Source organism: Schistocerca nitens, chromosome 2, assembly GCF_023898315.1.
Source record: "Schistocerca nitens isolate TAMUIC-IGC-003100 chromosome 2, iqSchNite1.1, whole genome shotgun sequence".
In the NCBI taxonomy this organism is placed as follows: Eukaryota; Metazoa; Arthropoda; class Insecta; order Orthoptera; family Acrididae; genus Schistocerca; species Schistocerca nitens.
In genome coordinates this window covers 807,746,154-807,772,151 of record NC_064615.1, presented here as the reverse complement: position 1 = coordinate 807,772,151, position 25,998 = coordinate 807,746,154, and the positions used below count along the sequence as shown (strand labels likewise).

General features: G+C 39.8%; 1 protein-coding gene across 10 annotated transcripts in view; it reads right to left on the bottom strand.

Annotated features, from left to right (window-relative positions):
* The window catches only part of LOC126237066 (sodium bicarbonate cotransporter 3), a 1,007,081-nt gene that overhangs the window by 169,181 nt on the left and 811,902 nt on the right, over positions 1–25,998 (bottom strand). For all 10 annotated transcript variants that reach the window (XM_049946852.1, XM_049946853.1, XM_049946859.1 and 7 more), the window contains 5 exons: positions 18,827–18,972; positions 15,582–15,845; positions 15,302–15,467; positions 15,075–15,221; positions 6,379–6,528 (listed from right to left, as the gene is read on the bottom strand). In XM_049946852.1, coding sequence (XP_049802809.1) covers positions 6,379–6,528; positions 15,075–15,221; positions 15,302–15,467; positions 15,582–15,845; positions 18,827–18,972 — 873 coding nt within the window. The remainder of the gene's footprint in view (positions 1–6,378; positions 6,529–15,074; positions 15,222–15,301; positions 15,468–15,581; positions 15,846–18,826; positions 18,973–25,998) is intronic.

Sequence of the window (25,998 nt, the reverse complement as noted above, 5' to 3'; positions counted from 1 at the left end):
AGGCATAGATAATTTATGGAAAGAATTCAAACTTATCCAGGATAGAATAGAAAACAGAATAACTTTACTTGATGTTGTGTTACGCAGTAAAGTGGTGATTGTTTTACTGTTGGGAGACTTTCACACAAAATTTAACGAGAAGTACTGGTTTGCACTTGCTCAAGTGAGCTTAATATATGATCCATGGGATCTGGGTGGAGTCACATCAGTCTCCCAGGGACGTTAACGTTCTGTGTTAACGAGTGGAGTGACAATCATCGGATCCCTAGTTGTTTTCGGTGTTTCTTCTGTACTATTTTTCCTGCACCGAATTCCCTTCAAATATTAAACTATTCAGTAATCTATTATTGATTTATTAAACTATCCTGTAATTTTAGTATGTAGGAAACCGTATATGACTACAAGATTGAGACCAATTTAAGAGAATCACAGATGAACAGTGATCACTAGACATGAAGTGAAACGAATAGAATGTTATATTAGTGAAAAGTATAATATGATGATATTTTTTAAACTGAGTGATGTCGAGACGACATAAACTGAATAGAGGATTTTATGTGTGTATAAAATAATTGTATAAACTGAATGACTAAACAACTATGTTATCATAGTGTATAATTTTCTATTTTTATAGAACTTTTTATACCTGTTATGAGACATGAAGTGGATGGGAGGGTTTGTATTAGTTTTGGAAGGGGTGGGTGGTGTAAGTACAAGCATTACTAGAAAAACACATCACACTTTTCAGACAACATCTGCCATTCCATAGCAGTTGCTAAGATTTTTCTTCGGGGACTTCAAAGGTGAAGGTGAGAATGTCCGTTCTGTAGGAGACAATTAACATCATACCTCCTCCAGCTTCTCACTCAAGTACCAGAGAAGTAGGGATCCTGGGGAAGGGGGGTGGAAGGGTTTCCTGTCTTTGGGGCTATCTTCTTTCTCTTCTTCAATTTTAGCAACCACTTCTACTTTTTCCTTTCTTACTTCTCATCTGAGTACTGGTCTATCTTTCCCTCTTTCCATATGCATATACTTCTATCGCTGAAGTCCTTCTTATTTTATGTAGTTTCCAATAACCTTCAACTTATTTCAGTCAAGTAGGCTGAAGAATCAGGCTAAACAAACACACTTCCACATACACACACCATAACATGAACACGCAAACAATGAAAGTACACATTAAAAGGATGTGAGAACCGTCAAGTGTTGTAGGGGGAAAGAATGTGCACATGGAGAAATATGCACTTAAGGTTGATTATTGTGATGGTTCTACATCACCTAGTTACTTGGAAAAACTATCATGTAGATATTTATTAATATGTATATATAGGAAATACATCGCCTAGTTACTTGTAAAACCTATGATGTACCTATTTATTAATATGTATAAAAAGGAAATATATCTATAAAAACAATGACAATTCTATATCACATAGGTACATAAGGATATAAAAACTATGATAATTTTACACTGAATATACCTAAGTAGGAAGCGTGAATAAGGAAAGAGAACATAAGCCAGAGAGGCCCGTCTAACAAATATTCTGATGACTTGTAGGAAAGTGGGACTCTTATAACCTAAGTAAGCATATTATATATTGAATAATGTATGTAGGCATGAAGCAGATACTGGAAATGTAGAAGTGGATGAGTACTGGAGGACTCTAGGGTATAAGAGAGAAGTATGAAAAAGTGAGCGTGAAGTGTGAAGTAGATTTTAATTTTACCAGGTAATATTTAATTATAGTGTACACAAAGGTGTATTCTAGGGCAATGAACCATGAGGCCTACTCAAGAAGGATAAGGGGGAGGGGCGGGCACACAGCAAGTACTGGACAAAAAGGGCAGATAGGCAGGCCTAAGAAAGGCTGACCTATACTGTGCGGACAGGGGCACCAAGAAGGGTACTGACCTGTACCACAGGAAAATAGGAATTAAAAATAGGGTATACCTACCAAACCAGAAGGAGAAAGCGTACTCGTAGGATTGACCCATATGTGAGGTATAGGTACTGTTTCTAGAGGGGAAAGGGCAGTATCGTGACAAAAGCCACAAAATTTTGTTGAAGTTATTCTGGTAAGTTTGAATTCTACACTTCACTAGCATTATTATGTTTTACGAGTGTCAATAGGAAGTAGTGATTGACCACCAGAAGGAGGTTCTTACTCATTGGTCTGAAGATGACCACAGTAGTGGTTGAAACCAGTCACCGTAATAAATAAATTGCGATCAAGACTGTTTTTGATAGTAAATATCAATGGGAACTCTTTTATTTTGCCCAGAGTTCCTCCAGACTTTATAGGTCTATAAATAATAAGACCATTGCATAATAAAGAAGCAGTATAAAGAATTAGAATAAAGAATAAAGTACTCAAATGTTGTGAACTCCTGGAGTTTGTGATTGGAAACTGAGACAGAGTCCTAATGAATCCTAAATATTAGGAAAACTTGCCAGGTCACCATTGAATATTCGAGTTTGATGTCAAAATAGAGTGAAAGTAGAATATATTAAAGATTAGCTAGAGTTTATTCTAAACGAGTACAAAGATCTATGTTGGTATGTATACTGTTAGAACAGTATGTGATATAAATTTACATTATGAGTGTATAAAATATCGCGCGTTTGATTTAAGAGGAGGAATATGTAGTGCTTCGAGAATTTCAGAGTAAATTCTAGAATCACTCGGCCTTCCACCATCTTGAACATTTGATATTTTAGAGGTGAGTGGGAGAAACGAATATTCCCTATTGCGCATTGCTATTTATATGTGCAGGTCAAAAAACAGTTACGAGAAAAAGATGGATCCGGCGGCCGCGGCAGACAAGTACCTGCTGTATGGCCCACAGAGTTTCCATGCATGGGTAGAGAAGAACAAGAAAATGGTGTGTGGTATTCTGTGCTATGAACGAAGCAAGACACATGTATGCTATTTGAATATGTGTAAATGAGTCTAATGTTTAAGGAATAAGTTAGCTTGCAGAAGCTATCGTCTGTGAAAGTTGAAAATGTAATGTGATTGAACTGAAAAGTATTCAACGAGTACCCAAATTATTTCAAGAATAGAGAAGTAGTTTAATAAATTCCTTTAACCAGCCATAGTCTTCAGAGAAGAAGTTTTTGGGGGAGATCGACGTAGCTGATTACCGAGAGAAGAGGATCGGCCACACATAACGTGCAAGTTCACTGATTTGAGAGACTTGTGAGCCTTGCAACTCAATACCACACTGTCTCTTGACGTTAACACACACACAAGTTCACTGATTTGAGAGACTTGTGAGCCTTGCAACTCAATACCACACTGTCTCTTGACGTTAACACACACACACCACACACACACACACACACACACACACACACACACACACACACACAAGTGGCCCAGAACCCCAGCTCAAGGGAGACTTACCAGACAAGATCAGAAGGAAAGATTGAGTGCACCGGATGAGAGATGAAAACTTGAGAGCTTAAAGGTGGAAGACAGGGTAATATGTGAGGCAGATATTACTGCTTAAACACCATGCACGAGCTAATGAGAGTGAAAAGAGAAGTGGACTGAAAAGAGAAGTGGACTGAAAAGAGAAGTGGACTGAAAAGAGAAGTGGACTGTATGTAACAGAGGTTGGAGGGGGGACAGCAAAAAATAGACAGGTCACAAAATGAAAGATGTAGAAAACTAAAATAGAGTGAAGAAAGGAGTAGTTACTGAGAAGAAATGCTGAGGTGAAAGGAATTAAAGCAAATTAAGGCCAGGTGGGTGGCAAGAACCAAGGAAATGTTGTAGCATTAGTTCCCACCAGCAGAGATATGAGAAACTGGTGTCTGGAAGAAGAATCCAGATGGCACATGTAATGAAACAGGCACTGATGTCATGACTGTCATGCTGTAGAGCAAGCTCTGCAACAGGATATTGTGTGTTGCTGGTATACACCCTCTGCCTATGCCCATTCATCCTAACTGATAATTTGATGGTAGTCACACCAATGTAAAAGGCCGAACAGTGTTTACATAACAGCTGGTATATGGCTCTCCCTTTGATAGTATATGTTTTGCCAGTTACAGGGCTGTTATAGGTGGTGGTAGGAGGGTGCATAGGGCAAGTATTGCAGCGGGGACAACCGCAGGGGTACAAGCCGTAGGGTAGGGAGATGGGTGCAGAGGAGGATTAGGGTCTAACAAGGATATTGCAGGGATTGGGAGGACAATTAGAAGCTATTCTAGGTAGGTGGGCAAAATCTCAGACATAATGGATCTCATTTCAAGGGCATTATTTTAGAAGTCATGGCCTTGTCGAGGTAGGTGATTAATACATTCAAGGCCAGGATAAGTGGTGTGCTCTGAAGTTGTTTCTCGAAGGGATCAGCAGTAACAGGATTGGATGTGATGGCCCAGGAAATCTGCTTTTGCACTAAGCTTCGACAAGGCCATGACTTCCTACAATCATGCCCTGAAATGAGATCCATTCTGTCTGAGATTTTACCCACCACAACTAGAATAGCTTTTAGTTGCCCTCCCACTCTCTGCAATATCCTTGTCAGACCCTATGATCATTCTGCACCCACCTCCCTACCCTATGGCTCCTACCGCTGTGACCAACCCCACTGCAAGACCTGGCCTTTGTGCCCTCCTACCACCATCTATAACAGCCCTGTAACTGGCAAAACATATACTAACAGAGGGAGAGCCCCTTGAAATGACACTTCATATACTAGCTGTTATGTAAACACTATTCGAGCTTTTACATCGCCGTGACTGCCACCCAGTTGTCAGTCAGGCTGAATGGGCATAGGCAGGGGGTGTATACTGGCAACACATAATATCCTGTTGCAGAGCATGCTCTACAACTTGATAATCATGATCTCAGTTTCTAAGCACTCCACAGGTTGGAACTAGTGCTACAACATGTCCTTGGTTCTCACCACCCACATGGCCTTAATTGGTGTTAATTCCTCCCATTTCATCATTTCCTCACAGTAACTACTCCTTTCTTCATTTCATTTGTTTTCTACATCTTTCATTTTGTGACCTGTTTATTTTTCACCATCCCCCCCCCCCCCCCTCCAACCTCTGTTACATACAATATACTTAGCTTTTCATTCTTGTTACAGCAGTAATATCTGTCTTGAATATTACCCTGTTTTCCACCTTTCAGCTCTCAGGTTTTCAAATCTGATGTGGTGAAGTCCCCAGCAATCATTCTTTCCTTCTTGTCACATCTGGTAAGTCTCCCCTGACCCAGGGTTCTGTGTGACTTTTACGAACTGTACCTCTTTTCCTAAATCTACAGTATTTTTTTTTATCTATCCAATTACGTTCAATTCTCTCTCTGCATTATTTCAGAGAGCAATAATATCTTAATCAGCTGAGTACAGGCTGATTTATGAATTTCGTGTACTCTGTAAGCAGTTCTCTCTCTAGGTTTGCACCATTATGTCATTGTTTTCTCTCCGCTGTTCTTGAGCTTCATCAAAGTTTTATTTATCCTGTTCCAGTGAAAAATCAGTGGTTGAAACACTTGTTTGTGTTCAGCTCTTCATTTGTTGGGTTCAGGTTTTTAATTTGGGCTGTAATTTGTAAAGCAGTATACTAAACGTAATACAGAGAAAGGGAGAACTACATTAATTGTACATTTCACCACTGATATTCAGTCGATGAGGCACGTAGTTACACTGCTGCAGTGCGTCACAACATGAGTAACCACAGATCACAGCTAAGGAAATTTACCTGCCTTGTATTATTCATAAAACGAATTAACTGTAGCAGTAACATTGGCATACTTATACGTGGCAGCCTGATAAAAGTTGAGAATGACTTAAAATAAAATTAGTTATAACAACAAAGCATGCCTAGTTTATTCCATATACAACTCAGAGTATTGAGATGTTAGTACTGTAAGAGCTTCTTGAGTCTGACTCACTGTCAGTCATTGTCTTTTGTTTGCCTCAATTAAATACGACTGTAAGAATGGTTATTTATCAATGAAAGATCAGTTTCTGCCGTTACCACCACAAAAATATTTTTCCAGACCTTTGAAACTCTGCATCACTGCTTGATCCTCTTACTCTGTAAAGAATTGTGGTGCTTCCATTGTTTTAGAGATAGAAGTATGCATTATTTAAATAGAATAACAGTGTTTTGAATGAGAAATAGGGCCTATACTTTAAAACCAAAGCAATCATTTAACCAGTGCTGGTCAGGGAGGAAGAACCTTTCTGTAGTTTTCAGCACCACTTCTACAGAATTCATTTATACCCTTGGCAGTGTATAATTGCTAACACTACCCACGAATCTAACCACTCGCTAAAAGATTATAATGATGCATAATAATGCCTCTGTAAAGCCATGCCTTAAATAAGTTAGTAAAATAGTAACATACTTACGAATGATGGGAAGAAAAGAGCATTCTTAAAATCTTTCATTTGCACTGACAACATGAATGTCCCAAAAAATAAAATAATAGACATCAGGAAAACATCAGGCACATGCTGAGGTGGGTAGCACCCATCTCCACTAAGTGTTCCATTTATTGCCTGGGAAATAGAAACAAAGAAGGATTTGCTTAGTTTGAACACAAGTAAACTATAAAACTTTAATACGAGGGGATCCTGAAAAGAAATGCCTCCAAATTTTTTATGTGAAAACTCTTAAAGATTTTTAAATGAAACAAATGATATTAACCTTGTACATCTTTGTTCATCATGTCTACACATTTATTTCTCAACATAGTGATCCCGGCATATGTACACGTTTTTCACAAAGAGAGACTCGTTTGCTAACACCGTAACTATAGAATTTTTGACTCTGTTGCTGGAACCAGAACCTTACCTCTGCTTGTACCACTTCATTATAACTGAAGTGAAGTCCTCAAAGCAGTTCATTACATTTGGGAACAGATGAAAATCAGATGGGGCCAAGTTGGAACTATATGGAGGATAATTGATGAGAGTGAACGAAAAATGTCACAGCACTCTTGTGTGGTTTTGCAATGTCATGCTGAAGGAGAGGGTGGTCCAGATGTGGACAAACTCTTCAAATTCGAAATTTGAAAACAGCATACTATTTCTCAAATCGGCCGAAGTGGCCGTGCGGTTAAAGGTGCTGCAGTCTGGAACCGCGAGACCGCTACGGTCGCAGGTTCGAATCCTGCCTCGGGCATGGATGTTTGTGATGTCCTTAGGTTAGTTAGGTTTAACTAGTTCTAAGTTCTAGGGGACTAATGACCTCAGCAGTTGAGTCCCATAGTGCTCAGAGCCAGAGCCATTTCTCAAACATCAACATAATTACGTTACACACCACCATGTTACATGCCACAATTCAGATGCCTCTAATGGCAGAGGACTGTTGATATGTAGATATGAAGAATAGAGATTTAAAATGTTAATACCATTTGTTTTAGTTAAAAAGCTTTAGGAGTTTTCACAAAAAAGTTCAGAGGCTTTTCTTTTCAGCATGCCCTCATATTTTGATGTGATAATGATTCCATTTAGAGCTTCGAACATTATGCTTAACATTACTTGTAATATAAAGCAGTGTGAAAGAAGTGATAAGATGTAATAAGTTAACATCTTTGTTAAAAACTCACTTCCCCACTCAAATACACTCTTATGCATGGTAACATATAGTGGAGGTGCTGAGTCGCAGAAAGGCACAACAAAAGACACTCGCACAATTAGCTTTCAGCCAACAAGGCCTTTGTCAAAATTAGATAACACACACACACACACACACACACACGACCACAGCCTCTGGCAGTTGGAGTCAGACTTTTTGTTGTGCCTTTCTGCGACTCAACATCTCTGCTATATGGTGAGTAGCAACTATCCTTTTCATTATATTGTTACATTCCATCCTGGATTTTCCATTTTTGATTCCGTAACAGAACATTCATATCACAGCAGTACCTAACACAAAAATATTATAATATTATGATTGGAATGATTGAAATTATACTAAAATTCCTCTCCTGCATTTATAAGGGATACCAGAAAACAAACAAAATGTAAGTTATTGGCACGAAATTGACTTGGCATTAGTTGCAAAGAAAATCCAAAGAGGGAAGGCATATTTGTATTTTTCAAAATACCAAATACACTCCTGGAAATTGAAATAAGAACACCGTGAATTCATTGTCCCAGGAAGGGGAAACTTTATTGACACATTCCTGGGGTCAGATACATCACATGATCACACTGACAGAACCACAGGCACATAGGCACAGGCAACAGAGCATGCACAATGTCGGCACTAGTACAGTGTATATCCACCTTTCGCAGCAATGCAGGCTGCTATTCTCCCATGGAGACGATCGTAGAGATGCTGGATGTAGTCCTGTGGAACGGCTTGCCATGCCATTTCCACCTGGCACCTCAGTTGGACCAGCGTTCGTGCTGGACGTGCAGACCGCGTGAGACGACGCTTCATCCAGTCCCAAACATGCTCAATGGGGGACAGATCCGGAGATCTTGCTGGCTAGGGTAGTTGACTTACACCTTATAGAGCGCGTTGGGTGGCACGGGATACATGCGGACATGCATTGTCCTGTTGGAACAGCAAGTTCCCTTGCCGGTCTAGGAATGGTAGAACGATGGGTTCGATGACGGTTTGGATGTACCGTGCACTATTCAGTGTCCCCTCGACGATCACCAGTGGTGTACGGCCAGTGTAGGAGATCGCTCCCCACACCATGATGCCGGGTGTTGGCCCTGTGTGCCTCGGTCGTATGCAGTCCTGATTGTGGCGCTCACCTGCACGGCGCCAAACACGCATACGACCATCACTGGCACCAAGGCAGAAGCGACTCTCATCGCTGAAGACAACACGTCTCCATTCGTCCCTCCATTCACGCCTGTCGCGACACCACTGGAGGCGGGCTGCACGATGTTGGGGTGTGAGCGGAAGACGGCCTAACGGTGTGCGGGACCATAGCCCAGCTTCATGGAGACGGTTGCGAATGGTCCTCGCCGATACCCCAGGAGCAACAGTGTCCCTAATTTGCTGGGAAGTGGCGGTGCGGTCCCCTACGGCACTGCGTAGGATCCTACGGTCTTGGCGTGCATCCGTGCGTCGCTGCGGTCCGGTCCCAGGTCGACGGGCACGTGCACCTTCTGCCGACCACTGGCGACAACATCGATGTACTGTGGAGACCTCACGCCCCACGTGTTGAGCAATTCGGCGGTACGTCCACCCGGCCTCCCGCATGCCCACTATACGCCCTCGCTCAAAGTCCGTCAACTGCACATACGGTTCACGTCCACGCTGTCGCGGCATGCTACCAGTGTTAAAGACTGCGATGGAGCTCCGTATGCCACGGCAAACTGGCTGACACTGACGGCGGCGATGCACAAATGCTGCGCAGCTAGCGCCATTCGATGGCCAACACCGCGGTTCCTGGTGTGTTCGCTGTGCCGTGCGTGTGATCATTGCTTGTACAGCCCTCTCGCAGTGTCCAGAGCAAGTATGATGGGTCTGACACACCGGTGTCAATGTGTTCTTTTTTCCATTTCCAGGAGTGTATATTCAGTTAATGTATGATAAGACTGAGCTGTTCAAGCTATAAAAGCATGCATGAGCACCCATGCATCAACAGAGACACACACACACACACACACACACACACACACACACACACACAAAAAATATCTTACAACTACAGATTAGACATTCACTGAACAAAGTATATATGGAAATTTGATGAAATTACTCTTTAAACCATTAACAGAAGTGGTCCTGAAGCAAAAACAATGCCTTGGACAGCTTCCCACTATACTTCATTTTGACAGTCTCCTGTGACCTTGTCAGGAGATTTTGATCTTAAGCTCCTGTGATGATTTGCCCCCTTGTGAACATCACAGGATCACTTTGCCAGTAGTTGGTCTGTCTTCCCATTTTTTGGCAGTGGTGACTCTGCATGTTCCTTTTGCTTACTTAGATCCTTTGTCTTAGGGCCCATAGTTATAAGCTGAGCACTGATCCATGGTGATTATGCAGTTCCAGAAATCATCCAGATTAGACTGACACAGCTGCAACATTTCCCCTGCTGCCTTGGTTTGGCAGGCTTTTTCAATAGGTTTGATCACTTACAATTGCTGCTCACCATATAGAGGAGACACTGAGTGACGCATTTAAAAGCAGACTGTTGAAAAGTATTAGCTGTTAATACATCCACAACACACACACACACACACACACACACACACACACACACACACACACAACCAAGTTCCAACTTCTTGTTATTTGCATGTGCGTGTGCGTGAGAGAGACAGCTGATAATGGATTTGTCTGAAAGCTGATATTTTCCAACAGCCTACTTTTAAATATGCCCGTCTGTTGGTACGAGCCTCCTGTCAATGGTGAGTAGCAGCATGACTTGTTTCACATCATTATTTAATTTTCTATTGTTTGAATAAAACACATAAAATGTTGCAATATAATAATGTAAAATAGAAGTTCCTTTTTACATCAAGGCTTGGTACATGCCTTTAACACAGCTCCCAAGAATTGAAAATTAGAGAAATACATCGTTTGAAAAGTATTTGTCCAAAAATATGCAAAGTACTTGTGACATGTAATTGATTTAAGAGCCATATTAGCAACTAATTCTCACAAATTTGACCATGTCAATTTAAATTATATAAAATCAATGTGTGCACTCACTGTTACTGGTATTTCACTTAGCATTACAACTGTGACCACAGGTATCTAAATTATGGATGTGTGAGTGTGTAAATGTTGCAGATGCTATTTATATTGGTCATTTCCATCTACATTTGGGAAAGGTTAATCTTTCTGTTATTTTTTATCTTTGTGGAAGGTCTTTTACTTTCTGCCTAGCCTTACTCAGCTTCTTGTAGTTAGCTGGCTCTCAGTGTGGGTTCCCAGTCTGTGTCAGATTTGGTGTTGTCAACAGGTACAATCAGGCTCTGAAAGGGCATCTTTAGCTGGCACAAATATTTTCTGCAGCGGTTCAAGCCACAAACACTTTCAAATAGGCTACTAACCGAAAAGTATTCTGTCTTAAACAAAGCATGTAGTTTTCCAGAATTTCTTATCAGTTTTAAGACTTAGTTTTCATGATGTTTGATTCTCTGAAAGTTAACTGAGAAATTTGTAAACTGACAAGGACTGTCTTCAGTATTACAAAAAATATGGACTGATGAAAGAAATATATAAAATGAGGAAATCTTTGAATCAAATCCAGATCACAATGAATACAAAGAATTATAGCATTTCTCAGATATATGATAAAAAAGGCAATAGGAAGGGATGATGTAAATCATGATCTGATAAAATACTCTTCAGTAGGTTTTAAAACAAGCTACCTTAGATTTCTGAATCTTTGCTGGATCAGGAAGGAAATACAAAAAGAATGGAAGATGCCTTGGTTGGGAACTTGTTTGGGATGGTCATGTTCCAGGTATTTGGATTTACTGTCATCAACGCAGTTCACCTTGGGTATGATCAGGTACCGTATTCTCAATTGGAAACACTGTATGAGGAGATTTTGGACTTTTTTTTGTAAGGTATGCTACCAATTTTTCTGCTCATATTTCTTTGAAATTCACGGCTTGGCCTTGTTTAATTGACTGTGCCTGTCCAGGGTTGCATTAATTATCTGAATAATATTGTTGTCCTGGGCTTCTCCACGGCTGACCACTTGAAAAAATTGTGCACTTTGTTTTCTGCCTTACAGTCTGCAAGGTTACGTTGTAACTTCACAAAATCTCAGTTTTTCACCCTTCTATTGTTTATTTGGGATTTGAGGTCTTGCAGGTTCTGTTTTGCCCTTTGCCAGACTACATCTCCACTATTATGTCTATGCCTTGCCCCTCATTCATGAAGGAGCTACAGGCCTTCCTAGGCGAGATAGCCTACTACCACAAATTCCTGCCTGGAGCAGCCTCATTGGCCCATCTATGGCATGCCTTGTTGCATAAAAATATACTTTTTTTCTGGAGCCTGGATTTTGAATGTGGTTTTCAAATATTGAAATCCAAACTACTCTCGGACTCTTGTTTAACTACGGTCTCTCTGCACCAGCACATAGTTCTGGTAACTGATGCCTCACAGTACACTGAAATGCTGATGGCTCTGAAAGACCTGTTGCTTTCACCTCTAAATCTCTCACTCCAGCTGAGCAGTGTTACTCTCAGCTGGAAAAATAAGTTCCTGTCATAGCCTTTGCTCTCTGGGACTTCCGTTTTTTTTTTTTTTTTGCTCCAAGCTTCACCTTATTACTGACAATAAACCCTTGGTTTCCTTGTTTAACCCTCACACTTCCTTACCTGACAAGGCAGCACATTGCCTACATTCTGGGCGCTGTTCTTGTCTTGCTACAATTATGAAATCCTTTTGTGACCTATGTCTAAATATGCCACAGCGGACACCTTGTCCTGCCTTTCTGTGGGTCCTGATCCCACCTTTGATCATGAAGGATTGCTTTGCTTGCACCTCAATATTGAAATGCAGGCTGTGGTCGAAGGTTTCCCCAATTATAAGCTCATGCATAGCAGCTGCCATTGCTGCCGACCCAGTTCTCCACCAGGTGGTTCGGTTTGTTCAACAGGGCTGACCAGATAAACTGCCCAGTTGGGTTTTGGACCCTTGGCACAACTATTTTTCCTTATGGTATCACCTCTCTGGTTTAGGAGATGTTTTGCTTTTGCCCACGGAAGACCTCTCACCGGAGTAGTTATTACCACCGAACCATGTGCAACATTCTATGCCTTCTTCACCAGCGCTACTGGGGAGTTTCATGCACTAAACTCTCAACTAGGCAACATGTTTCTTTACAAGGGATTGACGGCAAAATTGTGCGTTTTGTTGTGGATTGTGAGTAGTGCTCCCTACTATGGGCAGCTCCCAGGGCGTCCCTGCTCCCTGGCCCACTTCCTCCCATCCATGGAAATGAATTCATTGTGGGTCCCAATTGGCTCTAGGTTGTGAACAAATTTTCCTGGTTTCCTCTCACTCTTCGGTGTGCATTGACTTTGGTTGAAGTCAGAATCCATATGCTTTTGAGGGTTTTTTTTCTATTGAGGTGTTGCCTTATATCTCAGTTTCCAATAATGGGTCCCAGTTCATTTCTCACAACTTTTGATTGTTCTGTTCCCATCATGGCATTCATCATGCTGTGGCTCTGCCATTCCATCCTCAATCAAATGCAAGTCAGAACAACTACTGTATATGTTCAAGTCCCAAATGAAAAAGTTTGTTGTGAATTCTTTGCCAGACGAAGCCCTTCTCCATATTCTGAACACCTATCACTTCATGCCTATGGGGGAGTGGAGCCTGGCTGAGTTGCTTTACAGCCGGCAGCCAAGCATGCTTCTCCACCTTCTGTAGCCTAGGCTGCATCTACCACTGTCAGGTTCGTTCAGCCAATTTGCAACAGGATTGCCGAAGAGGGTGCAAGGGTTTGGTTGCCGGCCCAAGTGGATACCGGCCATTGTTGTCTGCTATTGTGGATACTGTCTTTGTGATGTCCTTGCAGTTGAAGGGCTGGTGGTGTGCCACTTTGGTCAGTTGCACACTAGCTCAACACCAAAAGCTAGTGGTTCACGAGTGTGGCCACTGTCACCATAGCCCACTCCGCCTCCGTCCACCTAGAGCCCATCTTCACCTGCTATAAAGGTGCCTCTGTTCCACTGGCTGCCCCTCCACATGCGGCACCCTGAGTTTCTAGCTCCCTGACGCAGGACTCCAGACCGTCTCTGGTCTCGGGTCCATTGCCACAACCAGCTGTTCTGGTTGGACCGCCTCCACCAGGCACCTCGCTGGCATTGCCTCAGTCATCATCGTTGGTGGGTCCAGCCCCATCTCCTCTGCACTTGACCTGCCTGCTGATGACGGTGCAGAGATGACGATGGCATCCCCCTCTCCAGCACTGCTGTCAGGCAACATGCGGGCCCACCACCAGTGGACATGCACGTGTTCCTGTGTATTCTGGCCCTGTGATCGAGTGCCTGCCCAGCACATCAACCTGACCCCTACATTGGTATTATCTGACATGGCTCCAGAGCTGATGGATGTCTCTCTTGATGGGCTGCCGATTTCTCCTCCATAGCCTGGGCAGCCATTTAGCATGAGGGAGAGGTGTAGTGTATCCTGCTACCAGTGCGCGTGGATGTGAGTGCGCTGAGTGTGATGTCATCGTGGGTGTGTGTTTGAACTGGCCACCAATATATCAGCGCAGGCTGGCTGCTGGAGGCTGCCTGTGGGAGGCAAGTGGACGCTGCACCGTCTCCTAGTGACTCATGCATGTACATGTGCTGAGAAATGCTGAATGATGTGAGGCCCGAGTTTCTCCTGGCGTATACAACTTTCAAATAACTTCTGGGAATTCAGCCAGGTAACACTTTCAGCGACCGCCGATATTTCGGCAGGAGAACACCCTGCCATTTTCAGTTTGCCTGGAAAATGGTGGGGTGTTCTCCCGCCGAAATATTGGCGATCACTGAAAGTGTTACCTGGCTGAATTCCCGGAAGTTATTTAAAAATGCTGAATGATGCTCAATGAGAGGCTTATTTCTGTTACTGTTCAGAGGTTTAAGAATAAAGCCATATTTATATTACTTGGATCAGTTTTGGGTATTACTTGGTTACCGCATATCTGTTGTGAATGGAGAATCCAAGATTAAAACTGGATTTTTGGAAATATATTCTGCAAGATAAAAGATGCATTGGAAGACCAGAAAAAGTATGGAAGGGACAAATGTAACTGCAACAGGCTTCGGATGGCCTAATATCTGACAGAATAAAAATAAAATATATTTTATTGTAATGGCTGAAGGTTCACTTCAAGTACTTTGATATCCATACTGGTCTGTATTCACTTCAAGTTACTTGCAAGGAGGGCTTGTTTTTGTAATAAACTTGAGATTCAGTATGTAGCTTTAAAACTGAATGTGTATGAGTACACATGGAAATATTTTTGGTATTAAGCTTGAGAATAAATAATAGTTTTTTCTAGTACACACAGAATCTCTCTCTCTCTCTCTTTATCTCACAAGTTTTAAAAAGTGTTTGCTCTTATTCAACATATATATACATCACAAAATTTAAGAAATTTAAATACCAAGCATCCAGCCGGCTCTAAATTGGTCCAGTTGACTACTAGTGCACTGTCAGTGTCATTAGATGTTGCACAGAAACATTCATTCAGAATCTCTTTGTGTCTGTCCAATGGGAACTTCTTTCCAATGCTGAGAACATTTTCCACTGCCTACAAGAAGGGAAAACAGGTAAATTATGGTTTCTATATTACATGTAACATGACTGACATGTTAATATTGAGATACTTACCTTATATATGAAGATGAAAGCAATTAGAGTCGCAAAGTTCTCTTCAGTAAACCGAGTAATGTAGCAGACAAATGCACTGGCATCGAATGCGACAAGCAGTAGAAGAATTATTGTAATCCATACACCAATCCAGAACCGGAATGACATGTAATCCCATCCTTGGCTCCTACAATCACAGTTGTGTTAGCACTTTCAAAGATCAAGAAATAAAGAATTGTAAAAAAGGTATAACCTCTTACATTATTACTAAGAAGCTGAAGCTAAAAAATTAAATACTTACATACAGAAATCATACATGATTGTTTCAAACACAAGAACGGGGCCAGTAGATCCAAGTATAGTCAATGGTTGGCCAGAAAAAAACCCATATCCTATTCCACAAACAAAACCAGATACCAGAGATTCCATCGCTGCCATGTTATTTCCTGTTGCATGACCCAAAAGACCACCAAATGTAATAATGGGGGACAGGCAAGCAAAATATAAGAAAATCCAAGATGCAACACATTGTATGGCCAGAGCATCTTTAAAATCTGACCAGTACCTGGAATAAAATGAGAACAGTGGAATAAATAGATAAACATGTATATGATCTATTTGCAACCAGTCAGACAACACATAATATGGCAGTACTTGTAACTATTGCAATATTTGACAAATTTATCCAATAAGGCAAAGGGATTTCAAGGTAACTTTACATTAGTACTTCATTCTACATAATTTTATAATACTAAGAAAAGGACAGAGTGCTACTAACCATAAAATGACCCTCTGAGCTGCAGACAGGCAGTGCAAAAAGACAGTCTTTTCATTGTACCTTCTGCTATTCATTGAGTCATCTTTGTGGTGAGTAGCAATCTATCCTTTACCTAATACTGTTGGTATTCCAACATGAAGTTCCCATTGTTTAATTTTATAGCATGTTCTTCTTGACCAACCATCAGTCACTTAAGAGTAATTTATGTAGGAAGATTACTTACTATTGAACCAGAAAGTGTAGTAGAACTGACAGAGATAAAGATTACAACACATACTTAACTTGGGTTTCATGTTCAGTCTGTAATGTAATTCATAGTTAGTTGCTCTTATTTGAGAATAATTAATGCACACTTTTGGCTATATTCGTCAGTGCCATGTTCAGGCTATGCTCGAAATTCTACTGAGAAAATATGATAGAAACAATAAACAAAAATGAGGAGAGTGACCACTTACTCATCTATAGTTGATTGGGCCAAAGAAAAGTGTAGACACTCATGCAAAAATTTAGACTTTACAAGTTTTCAATCAATCACTTTGTTCTACATCTCAGCCAAAACAATATGGACACACAAATCAGCCAACATGGCTGTAACCTCTTGTAGGGATTCTCAAATTCTTGCTGTAGTCTGAGGGGAGGTTGCTGTAGTCTTAGGACTAGAAAATAATTTTTTCTGCTGTGTAGAATATAGAACATCAGTTTGAATACAAGGTAGGAAGGCACAGTCTAAATTTTTTAGGTGTTTTGTGTTGCAGTTGTACAAACCACAGTTCAACTGAAAGCAGTTTTTATTATTAGCAGCAAATATCATTATTGATTAGATTTATTGGGTGATGTGTCTAAGAATTCAAAAGTTGTTGAAAAGCTTTTCACAATATGTAAACTTGTAGGAAAGGATAAAACTGTTCACTATAAATCTGGTGCAGGTCTGTTTAGTTATTGTTCAGGCTGTGTCTGGGTGTTTGATTTTTATGCATTTGTCATCAGCAAGCATTACACTTTTTAAGCAGTTCTTTCAAATCTTTACAAGGTTGTTTATGAAGGATAAGAACAGAAATGGGACCAGTGCCAAACCCTTTAAGACTGCATGTTCTCCCAATTATGAGTACAGTTTTATTTCTATGATGCATTTTATAACTTTAATACTCTTCTTTCTGTTATAAAATAAGACTTTATACATGCAAGAGGGATTCCAATTTGTGCCACAAAATTTTAATTAGTGAAATACTATTTAATGGTTCCCACAATCAACAGTATCCACAAGGTCATAAATATCTTTTCTGTCATGACATGATTTGTTAGTTAATTAGGATATATGGCTTTATATGACGGTAGTATCTGTTCCCGAAAGAACAGTTACCGTGGATGACCATGCAGCTTTGCTAGAAATGAAATGATAATGAAATGGACACCCTAGCTGCAAACATGCGTTGATGTACTTCATTGGGGACATGTTGAAAATGTGTGCCCTGACCAGGACTCGAACCCAGGATCTCCTGCTTACATGGCAGACGCTCTATCCATCTGAGCCACCGCGGGCACAGAGGATAGTGCGTCTGCAGGGACTTATCCCTTGCATGCTCCCCGTGAGATCCACATTCCCAACATGTCCACACCACTACATTCGTAGTGTGCCTAATAGATGTTTGCCCATCATACTCATTACTTGTGGCAGATTAATCTACCAAGTCCCGTACGAGTTCGGGCATTGCGTGTGAGTTCGCAGAAGGTCAATGGCCGGGAAGCCATATTTTAACTATATATGACGGTAGTATCTGTTCCCGAAAGAACAGTTACCGTGGATGACCATGCAGCTTTGCTAGAAATGAAATGATAATGAAATGGACACCCTAGCTGCAAACAGGCGTTGATGTACTTCATTGGGGACATGTTGAAAATGTGTGCCCCGACCGGGACTCGAACCCAGGATCTCCTGCTTACATGGCAGACGCTCTATCCATCTGAGCCACCGCGAGCACAGAGGATAGTGAGTCTGTAGGGACTTATCCCTTGCACACTCCCCGTGAGATCCACATTCCCAACATGTCCACACCACTACATTCGTAGTGCGCCTAATAGATGTTTGCCCATCATACTCATTACTCGTGGCAGATTAATCTACCAAGACCCGTACGAGTTCGGGCATTGCGTGTGCGTTCGCACAAGGTCAATGGCTGGGAAGCCATATTTTAACTATATATGACGGTAGTATCTGTTCCCGAAAGAACAGTTACCATGGATGACCATGCAGCTTTGCTAGAAATGAAATGATAATTAAATGGACACCCCAGCTGCAAACAGGCGTTGATGTACTTCATTGGGGGAGCGTGCAAGGGATAAGTCCCTGCAGATGCACTATCCTCTGTGCCCGCGGTGGCTCAGATGGATAGAGTGTCTGCCATGTAAGCAGGAGATCCCGGGTTCGAGTCCCGGTCGGGGCACACATTTTCAACATGTCCCCAATGAAGTACATCAATGCCTGTTTGCAGCTAGGGTGTCCATTTAATTATCATTTCATATATGGCTTTCTCTGCAGGAGAAACCAACTAAGGAGCAGTTATCAAGCTGCGCACAAAAAACAAGCCAGCATTCTATCATAGGCTGCTGTGTCTAAAATTCTTGAAAAGGAGTGAAACAGTGAAGTGGTTAATTTGTTTATCTCTGTTTTTAAGCCTGTCAGGGCGCATGCATTTGTTAAAATTAGCAATGGAAAATTTGAGCATGTAGGATTACAGTTTTATATGATGAGCACTGAGCTGAATGCTAACCATGGTGTTTTCCTTTTGATGTCATTAATGAGGCCCCCAAATAGTCTGCCTGACCTTGCCAGACCAGACTCTTCCCTTAACTTCTGTTCCTGTTCCTCCTCATCATCTTCATCTATTTGTTTTTCAGGAGGCCTCTTCCTCTGGTCCTGTAAAAATAATTTAAATTATAATAAATTTCCATAGCATGTTTTAGAATATCAGTAGTCTGCTAGTACTGTTGAGAATGAATACTTTTGCTTATTTGTGAAAAAGAAATGTATTTTTTTAACGGAGATGGAACAAGAATAAAAATTACCTTAAAGAATAATAGAACATTTGTAAACTTATTAACAGAAACAAAAACTGTAACTGTTACAAAGTATTTATTTTTCTTGTTCACTAGGTTACAGTCCATGTGGGCTTGACATCTTTAGTTACTGTCCCATTGTAGTTTTAAAATTGCAAACCAAGTAAAAAAGACAACACTGTAAGAAAGCCACAGAGTTGCAAGATAAATTTTAATTCTTATTGGATTCACAAACATTGTATGTTCTAAGAACCAAGTCATACTTGTGTAAAAAGCATTGAAAAGTGTACAATGCTACGGCTAATAAATTTTAATGATACACATCACATATTATACACATGTATCTTATTACATAACAATTTTGATTACATGTATGTAGGACTGGTGGTCCAACATATGGCTGCTTTACTTTGAATTTCACAGTGTTTTGTCTGGGCACATGGAAGCAATTCTATTTCCTTGTCTCAATGTCTTGCTGCATCTCAGCATCTCAAATAACTGGGACATATCTGAATTCTGTACAGCCTAGGAGTTCATTCAGATATATAATGGGGAGGGTTAAGATATTAACTGATTTAAAAGCTTGGCTACATGATTCTCCCCATTGTAGATTCACTAACATTTTTATTGTTACCTTCAGCAATATGAATAGCCTGTTTGTATTTGTTTTAGATGTGCCTCAATGAAGACAATGAAACACTGTATTCTTACTTCAGATTGTATCATCTCTTGCGACATTTTTTATAATTCCTATACACAAGTTCCTGCTTCTGAAGTACTTTTTGAGTCATCAATATTTTGACTGGTTTGATGTGGCCCACCATTAATTCCTCTCCTGTGCTAACCTCTTCATCTAAGAATAGGACTTGCAAGCTATATCCTCAATTTATTATTTGCTGGAAGTATTCCAATCTATGCCTTCCTCTACAGTTCTTGCACTCTACAGTTCCTGCTAGAACTATGGAAGTCATTCCCTGATGTCTTAACAGATGCCTGATCATCCTGTCCCTTCTCCTTGACAATGTTTTCCACACATTCCTTTTCTCTCCGATTCTGTTCAGAATCTCCTCATTCGTTACCTTTCCAGTCCACCTAATTTACAACATTCATATGTAGCACCACATCTCAAATACTTCAGTTCTCTTCTGTTCTGGTTTTCCCAAAGTCCATGTTTCACTACCATATGATGCTGTGCTCCACAAGTACATTCTCAGAAATTTCTTTCTCAAATTATGGCGTATGTTTGATAGTAGTAGACTTCTCTTGGCGAGGAATGCCCTTTTTGCTAGTGCTTGTCTGCTTTTAATGTCCTCCTTGCTCCATCTGCCATTGGTTATTTTGCTGCCTATGTTGTAGAATTCCTTAACTTCATCTACTTCATGACCATCAATTCTGATATTAAGTTTCTCACTGTTCTCATTTCTGCAACTTCTCATTACTTTCGTCTTTCTTCGATTTACTCTCAATCCGTATTCTGTACTCATTAGACTGTACATTCTATTCAGCAGATCATGTAATTCTTCTTCACTTTCACTCAGGATAGCAGTGTCATCAGTGAATCTTATCACTGATATAATTTCACATTCAATTTTAACTCCACTCCTGAACCTTTCTTTTATTTCCATCACTGCTTCTTCAATGTACAGATTGAACAGTAGGGGCAAAAGACTGCATCTCTGTCTTACACCCTTCTTAATCCAAGCACTTCATTCTTGGTCATCTGTTCTTATTATTCCCTCTTGGCTCTTGTACATATTGTTTAATAGCCATCTGTCCCTACAGCTTACCCCTATTTTTCCGAGAATTTCGGATGTAATGCGCCATTTTACATTTCTGATCGCATTTTCCAGGTCAATAAATTCTATGAACATGTTTTGATTTTTCTTTAGCCTTGCTTCCATGATCAACTGCAATGTCAGAATTACCTCTCTGGTGCCTTTACCTCTGCTAAAGCCAAACTGATCGTAATCTAACACATCCTTAATTTTCTTTTTCATTCTTGTATATATTATTCTTGTAAGCAACTTGGATGCCTGAGCTGTTAAGCTGACTGTTAATAATTCTCGCACTCGACAGCTCTTGCAGTCTTCAGAACAGAACAAATGATATTTTTCTGAAAGTCAGATGGTATGTCACCAGACTAATGCATTCTTCACACCAACAGGAATAGTCATTTCGTTGCCAACTCCCCTAGTGATTTTAGAAATTATGATGGAATGTTATCTATCCCTCCTGCCTTATTTGATCTTAAGTCCTCCAAAGCTCTCTTAAATTCTGATTCCAATACTGGATTCCCAATCTCTTCTAAATTGACCCTTGTTTTTTCTTCTATCATCTCAGACAAATATTACCCCTCACAGAGGCCTTCAATGTACTCTTTCCACCTATCTGCTCTCTCCTCTGCATTTAACAGTGGAACTTCTGTTGCACTTTTAATGTTACAGCCCTTGCTTTTAATTTCGCCGAATGTTGTTTCGACTTTCCTATGTGCTGAGTCAGTACTTCCAACAATCATTTATTTTTCAATTGCTTCACATTTTTCATGCAGTTATTTTGTCTTAGCTTCCCTGCACTTCATATTTATTTCATTCCTCAGAGACTTGCATTTCTGTATACCTGAATTTCCCTGAACATTTTTGTACTTCTTTCTTTCATCACTTAACTGAAATATTTCTTCTGTTACCCATGGTTTCTTCACAATTACATTCTTTGTACCTATGTTTTTCTTTGTGACTTCTGTAATCGCCCTTTTAAGAAATGTCCATCCCTCTTCAACTGCACTGCCTACTGAGCTATTTATTATTGCTGTACCTAAAGCCTTAGAGAACTCCAAACATATCTCATCATTTCTTAGTATTTCTGTATCCCACTTCTTTACATATTGATTCTTCCTGGCTGATCTCTTAAGCTTCAGCCTACACTTCATCACTACTAAATTGTGATTTGAGTCTGTATCTGCTCCCAGATATGCCTTACAATCCAGTATCTGATTTTGGAATCTCTGTCCGACCATGATGTAATGTAATTGAAATATTCCTGTATCACCTGGCCTTTTCCAAGTGTACCTCCTCCTCTTATGATTCACTATTACTAGTTGAAATTTATTACAGAACTCAATTAGTCTTTCTCCTCTCTCATTCCTTGTCCCAAATCCGTATTCTCCTACTCATATACTTTCTCTATCTCTTACTCTTCAGCTTGCGACGTCGGCATGTGTAACTGAACTATCATTTTCAGTGTTGGTTTGCTGTTGATTCTGATGAGAACAATCAGGTCACTGAACTGTTCACAGTAACAGATTCTCTGCCTTACCTTCCTACTCATAATGAATCTTAGCCCCATTATACCATTTTCTGCTCCTGTTGATATTACCCTGTACTCATCTAACCAGAAATTCTTGTCTTCTTTTCATTTCATTTTACTGACCCCAACTATATCTAGATTGAGCCTTTGCATTCCCCTTTTCAGATTTTCTAGCTTCCCTACCACATTCAAGTTTCTGGCATTTCATACCCCGATTTGTAGAACATTATCCTCTCATTGGTTATTCAATCTTTTTCTCATGGTCACCTCCCCCTTGAAAGTCCCCTCCCGGAGATCCAAATGGGGGACTATTTCGGAATCTTTTGCCAATGGAGAGATCATCATGACACTTTTTCTATTACACACCACATGTCCTGTCGATACACATTACGTGTCTTTAATGCACTGGTTTCCATTGCCTTCTGCATCCTCATTCCATTGACCATTGCTGATTCTTCTGCCTTTACGGGCAGTTTCCAACTCCAAGGACAAGAGAGTACCCTGAACCTCTGTCTGCTACTCCGGCCTCTTTGACAAGGCCGTTGGCAGAGTGAGGATGACTTATTATGCCGGACTTTTTTCTTTGTTGATCCATTAAGGACCATGGGATGACGGCTGGCATGTATTTCTTGATGCAATAATTTACCAACAGCCATATGTATTGTAGAAATTTATTTTATGAACTTCTTATGTGCTACCAGTTTCAGCATTACATTGATGCCATCTTCAGGCCCCTGTACAATGAGTAGAACAAATGTACTATCATAAAAATATAGAGCATATGTTAACAATTGACAGGTATCATGTTGACAATGTAAGTGGCACTAGTAGTTATACAAATCCTGAGGAAGACTTATCTTGTTTACAGAGATTAAAATAATGTTGTTTTACCAATTTTCTGTACTTATTTGGGACTTTGCTTCTGATCTTCGAAGGAAGTGTTATATTAAGATAATAAAAATATATATTTGTGAAATATGTTACAGTCACTGACAGCAAACCCGAAGATACTTTCATGACTTATTGCGCTGGGAAAGCCTACGAAGTCACAAAATACGTTACTGTTTGATCCAATGAAAATATTTTTCATTATTTTCCCATCTTAAACAATTCAAGCATAAGGGCTACTAAGTTCTGTTCATTTAGGTGATACAATTTCCATTTTTGCATTGTTTCCTTTCTGTTAAAATAATTTACAGCTTATTTTTACCATACCATGATTTCATCCAACTGTCTCTGTAACTTGACTTTTGTATCAAGAGTCACATAGATTTGTGTACATTTGATCCATTTGTGTTCCGGATCTTGCAGCTGTATATAGTGGATTTGATATTGCCTTGATTAAGTCATATGTTTTCACTGATCTAAGAATTTTCCTACTGTCCTTACAAGCTTTGTATTTATATTTGGATCACCTACTAAACTGTGCATAATACAAATGTACAATTTTGCTTAGAGTGATATGCAAAAGTTCTCCTATATCTTCAATGAAAATTTATTCATAAATTTGGTAGTACAAAAATATTTATAAAGTAAACTGAGCAACTTCTAAAACTTATTTTCTGTCCTGTTACTTCTAGCATATAGATGGTGCTTTTTTATGTATGGGTCTAGGGCCATTGTAAATTTCTTAAATAAGGCCATTCTTTGATTCTGACAAACATCTTATATCATTATGTAACAATTATCTAATTTTACTCTCATACCAAGCAACATCACAATAAAATTTTTCACATCTGAAGCGTGTTTTATTCCACACATCTGTTTGTGGGAAAAAGCAACATCTCTAATAGCAGTTTCCTATAACCACAGTAGGTATGGATAGAACTATCTCACATGTGAAGTCTATAGATGAAATAAGAAATGTGCAACCCTTTTGCAGGTTTTGTGACTATGCCGCCATGCATAATACACTAAAATATGTTAGTGCAGCAATTGAAATGGGAACAAGCATGGTGTGGTAAATGCTTGCAATGAAAGAGGATACATGTCGAGAATCAATTAAGGAGAACAATAGTAGATCCAAGACTGACTCCTGGAAACATGTTCTCTCATGAGAGCCACAGAATGGCTTTTCATTATTGCAGAGAACATAATGCTGCTGTCTGTTTCTCAAATAAAATTCAAACAACTTCAAATGAATTTGAAAATTTAGCTGTCGAACTTTTCTGCACAGTATGTCAATGTTGATGGCATCAAATGCTTTGTTGACATCTAATAGTGTCAACTTTGTAGCCTCGTGGTTGTCTATGGCATATTTCAGTGCAGTTTTTGTGCTATGGTGTTCACAGAAACCAAACTCATTCTGTCATGTAAGCTGAATTTCTGCATGTATTCACTCAGCAGATAATTAAAAAAAATGTTTTAATGATACAACAGACACACTCAGTAGATTATTACTGAGAGAAAGGGGCATAATGTGGAAACAATCAATAGACAAGCATAAATATCATGGCAGTACTGATGAAAAAAATGTCATTTTCTGAGCACCCCTGTGTCATGATATGCACTGTTGTGAAGAACATTTAATCATTTAATATTTACTCCCACACCTTATTTGCAATGCTATGTCAGACATAGTAATTTTTTCCCACCTAGTAAAGAATAAATTCATTTATAAAATGTCTTTTCTGCATTGTAATTGGCTTTCTTGACAGATGATACTCTCAATGCTGCAATGGATTTGGGATTATCAGCAAACACTTATATAATTACAGATAACTTCTGTACATTTTTTAAAGATGTTATTCTCCTCTAGTTATTGCATCCCACATGACAGCTTCTTCAGAATGTTGATTGTTGTATGTGAATGTTGGTCACTAACAGTGTTTATCCTCATGGCATAGACATAATTATTCCTGATTTTTATAAATGATCTACCATCATGTACAAACCTGCCGTGTAAATTTACATTATTTGCTGATGATACCACAATTTTTATGAGCAGTAGAACAGACAACAATCTTGAGGAATTCATTAATCACATACTCTCAGATATGGTTAATTGGTTCAATGTGAATGGTCTCTCATTAAATTCCAATAAGACCAGCTCTTTTCAATTCTGTACAAAAACAGAAAAAGAGAGAGAGATAAGTGTGACATGTGGTAATCAACCAATAGTTAGAATGGAAACAACAAAATTTCTTGGAGTGCACATTGACAAGAAAATGAACTGGTCTTCACATATTATTGATCTCTGTAAGAGGCTTAGCTCTGCTACCTATGCTTTACGGGTTGTCACTACATGTGTTGAACCTAACACTGCAAAAGTGGCATATTATGGCTATTTTCATTCTCTCATTGAGTACGGAATTATTTTTTGGGGCAACCAGCCATTAGCAAGGAAAGTGTTCATTGCACAGAAGCGAGCTTTAAGAATTATATGTGGATTGTGCCCAAGAGACTCTTGTAGAAATAGTTTTCGTAATCTTAAAATATACACAACTACATGCCAATATATTTTTTCTCTCATGTGTTTTGTTTGTAAAAATATAGATATATTTCAACCAAACAGTAATTATCATGAGCATAACACACGGAGGAAGAATGACATACACAGTGAACTCAGAAATTTGAGCTTGGC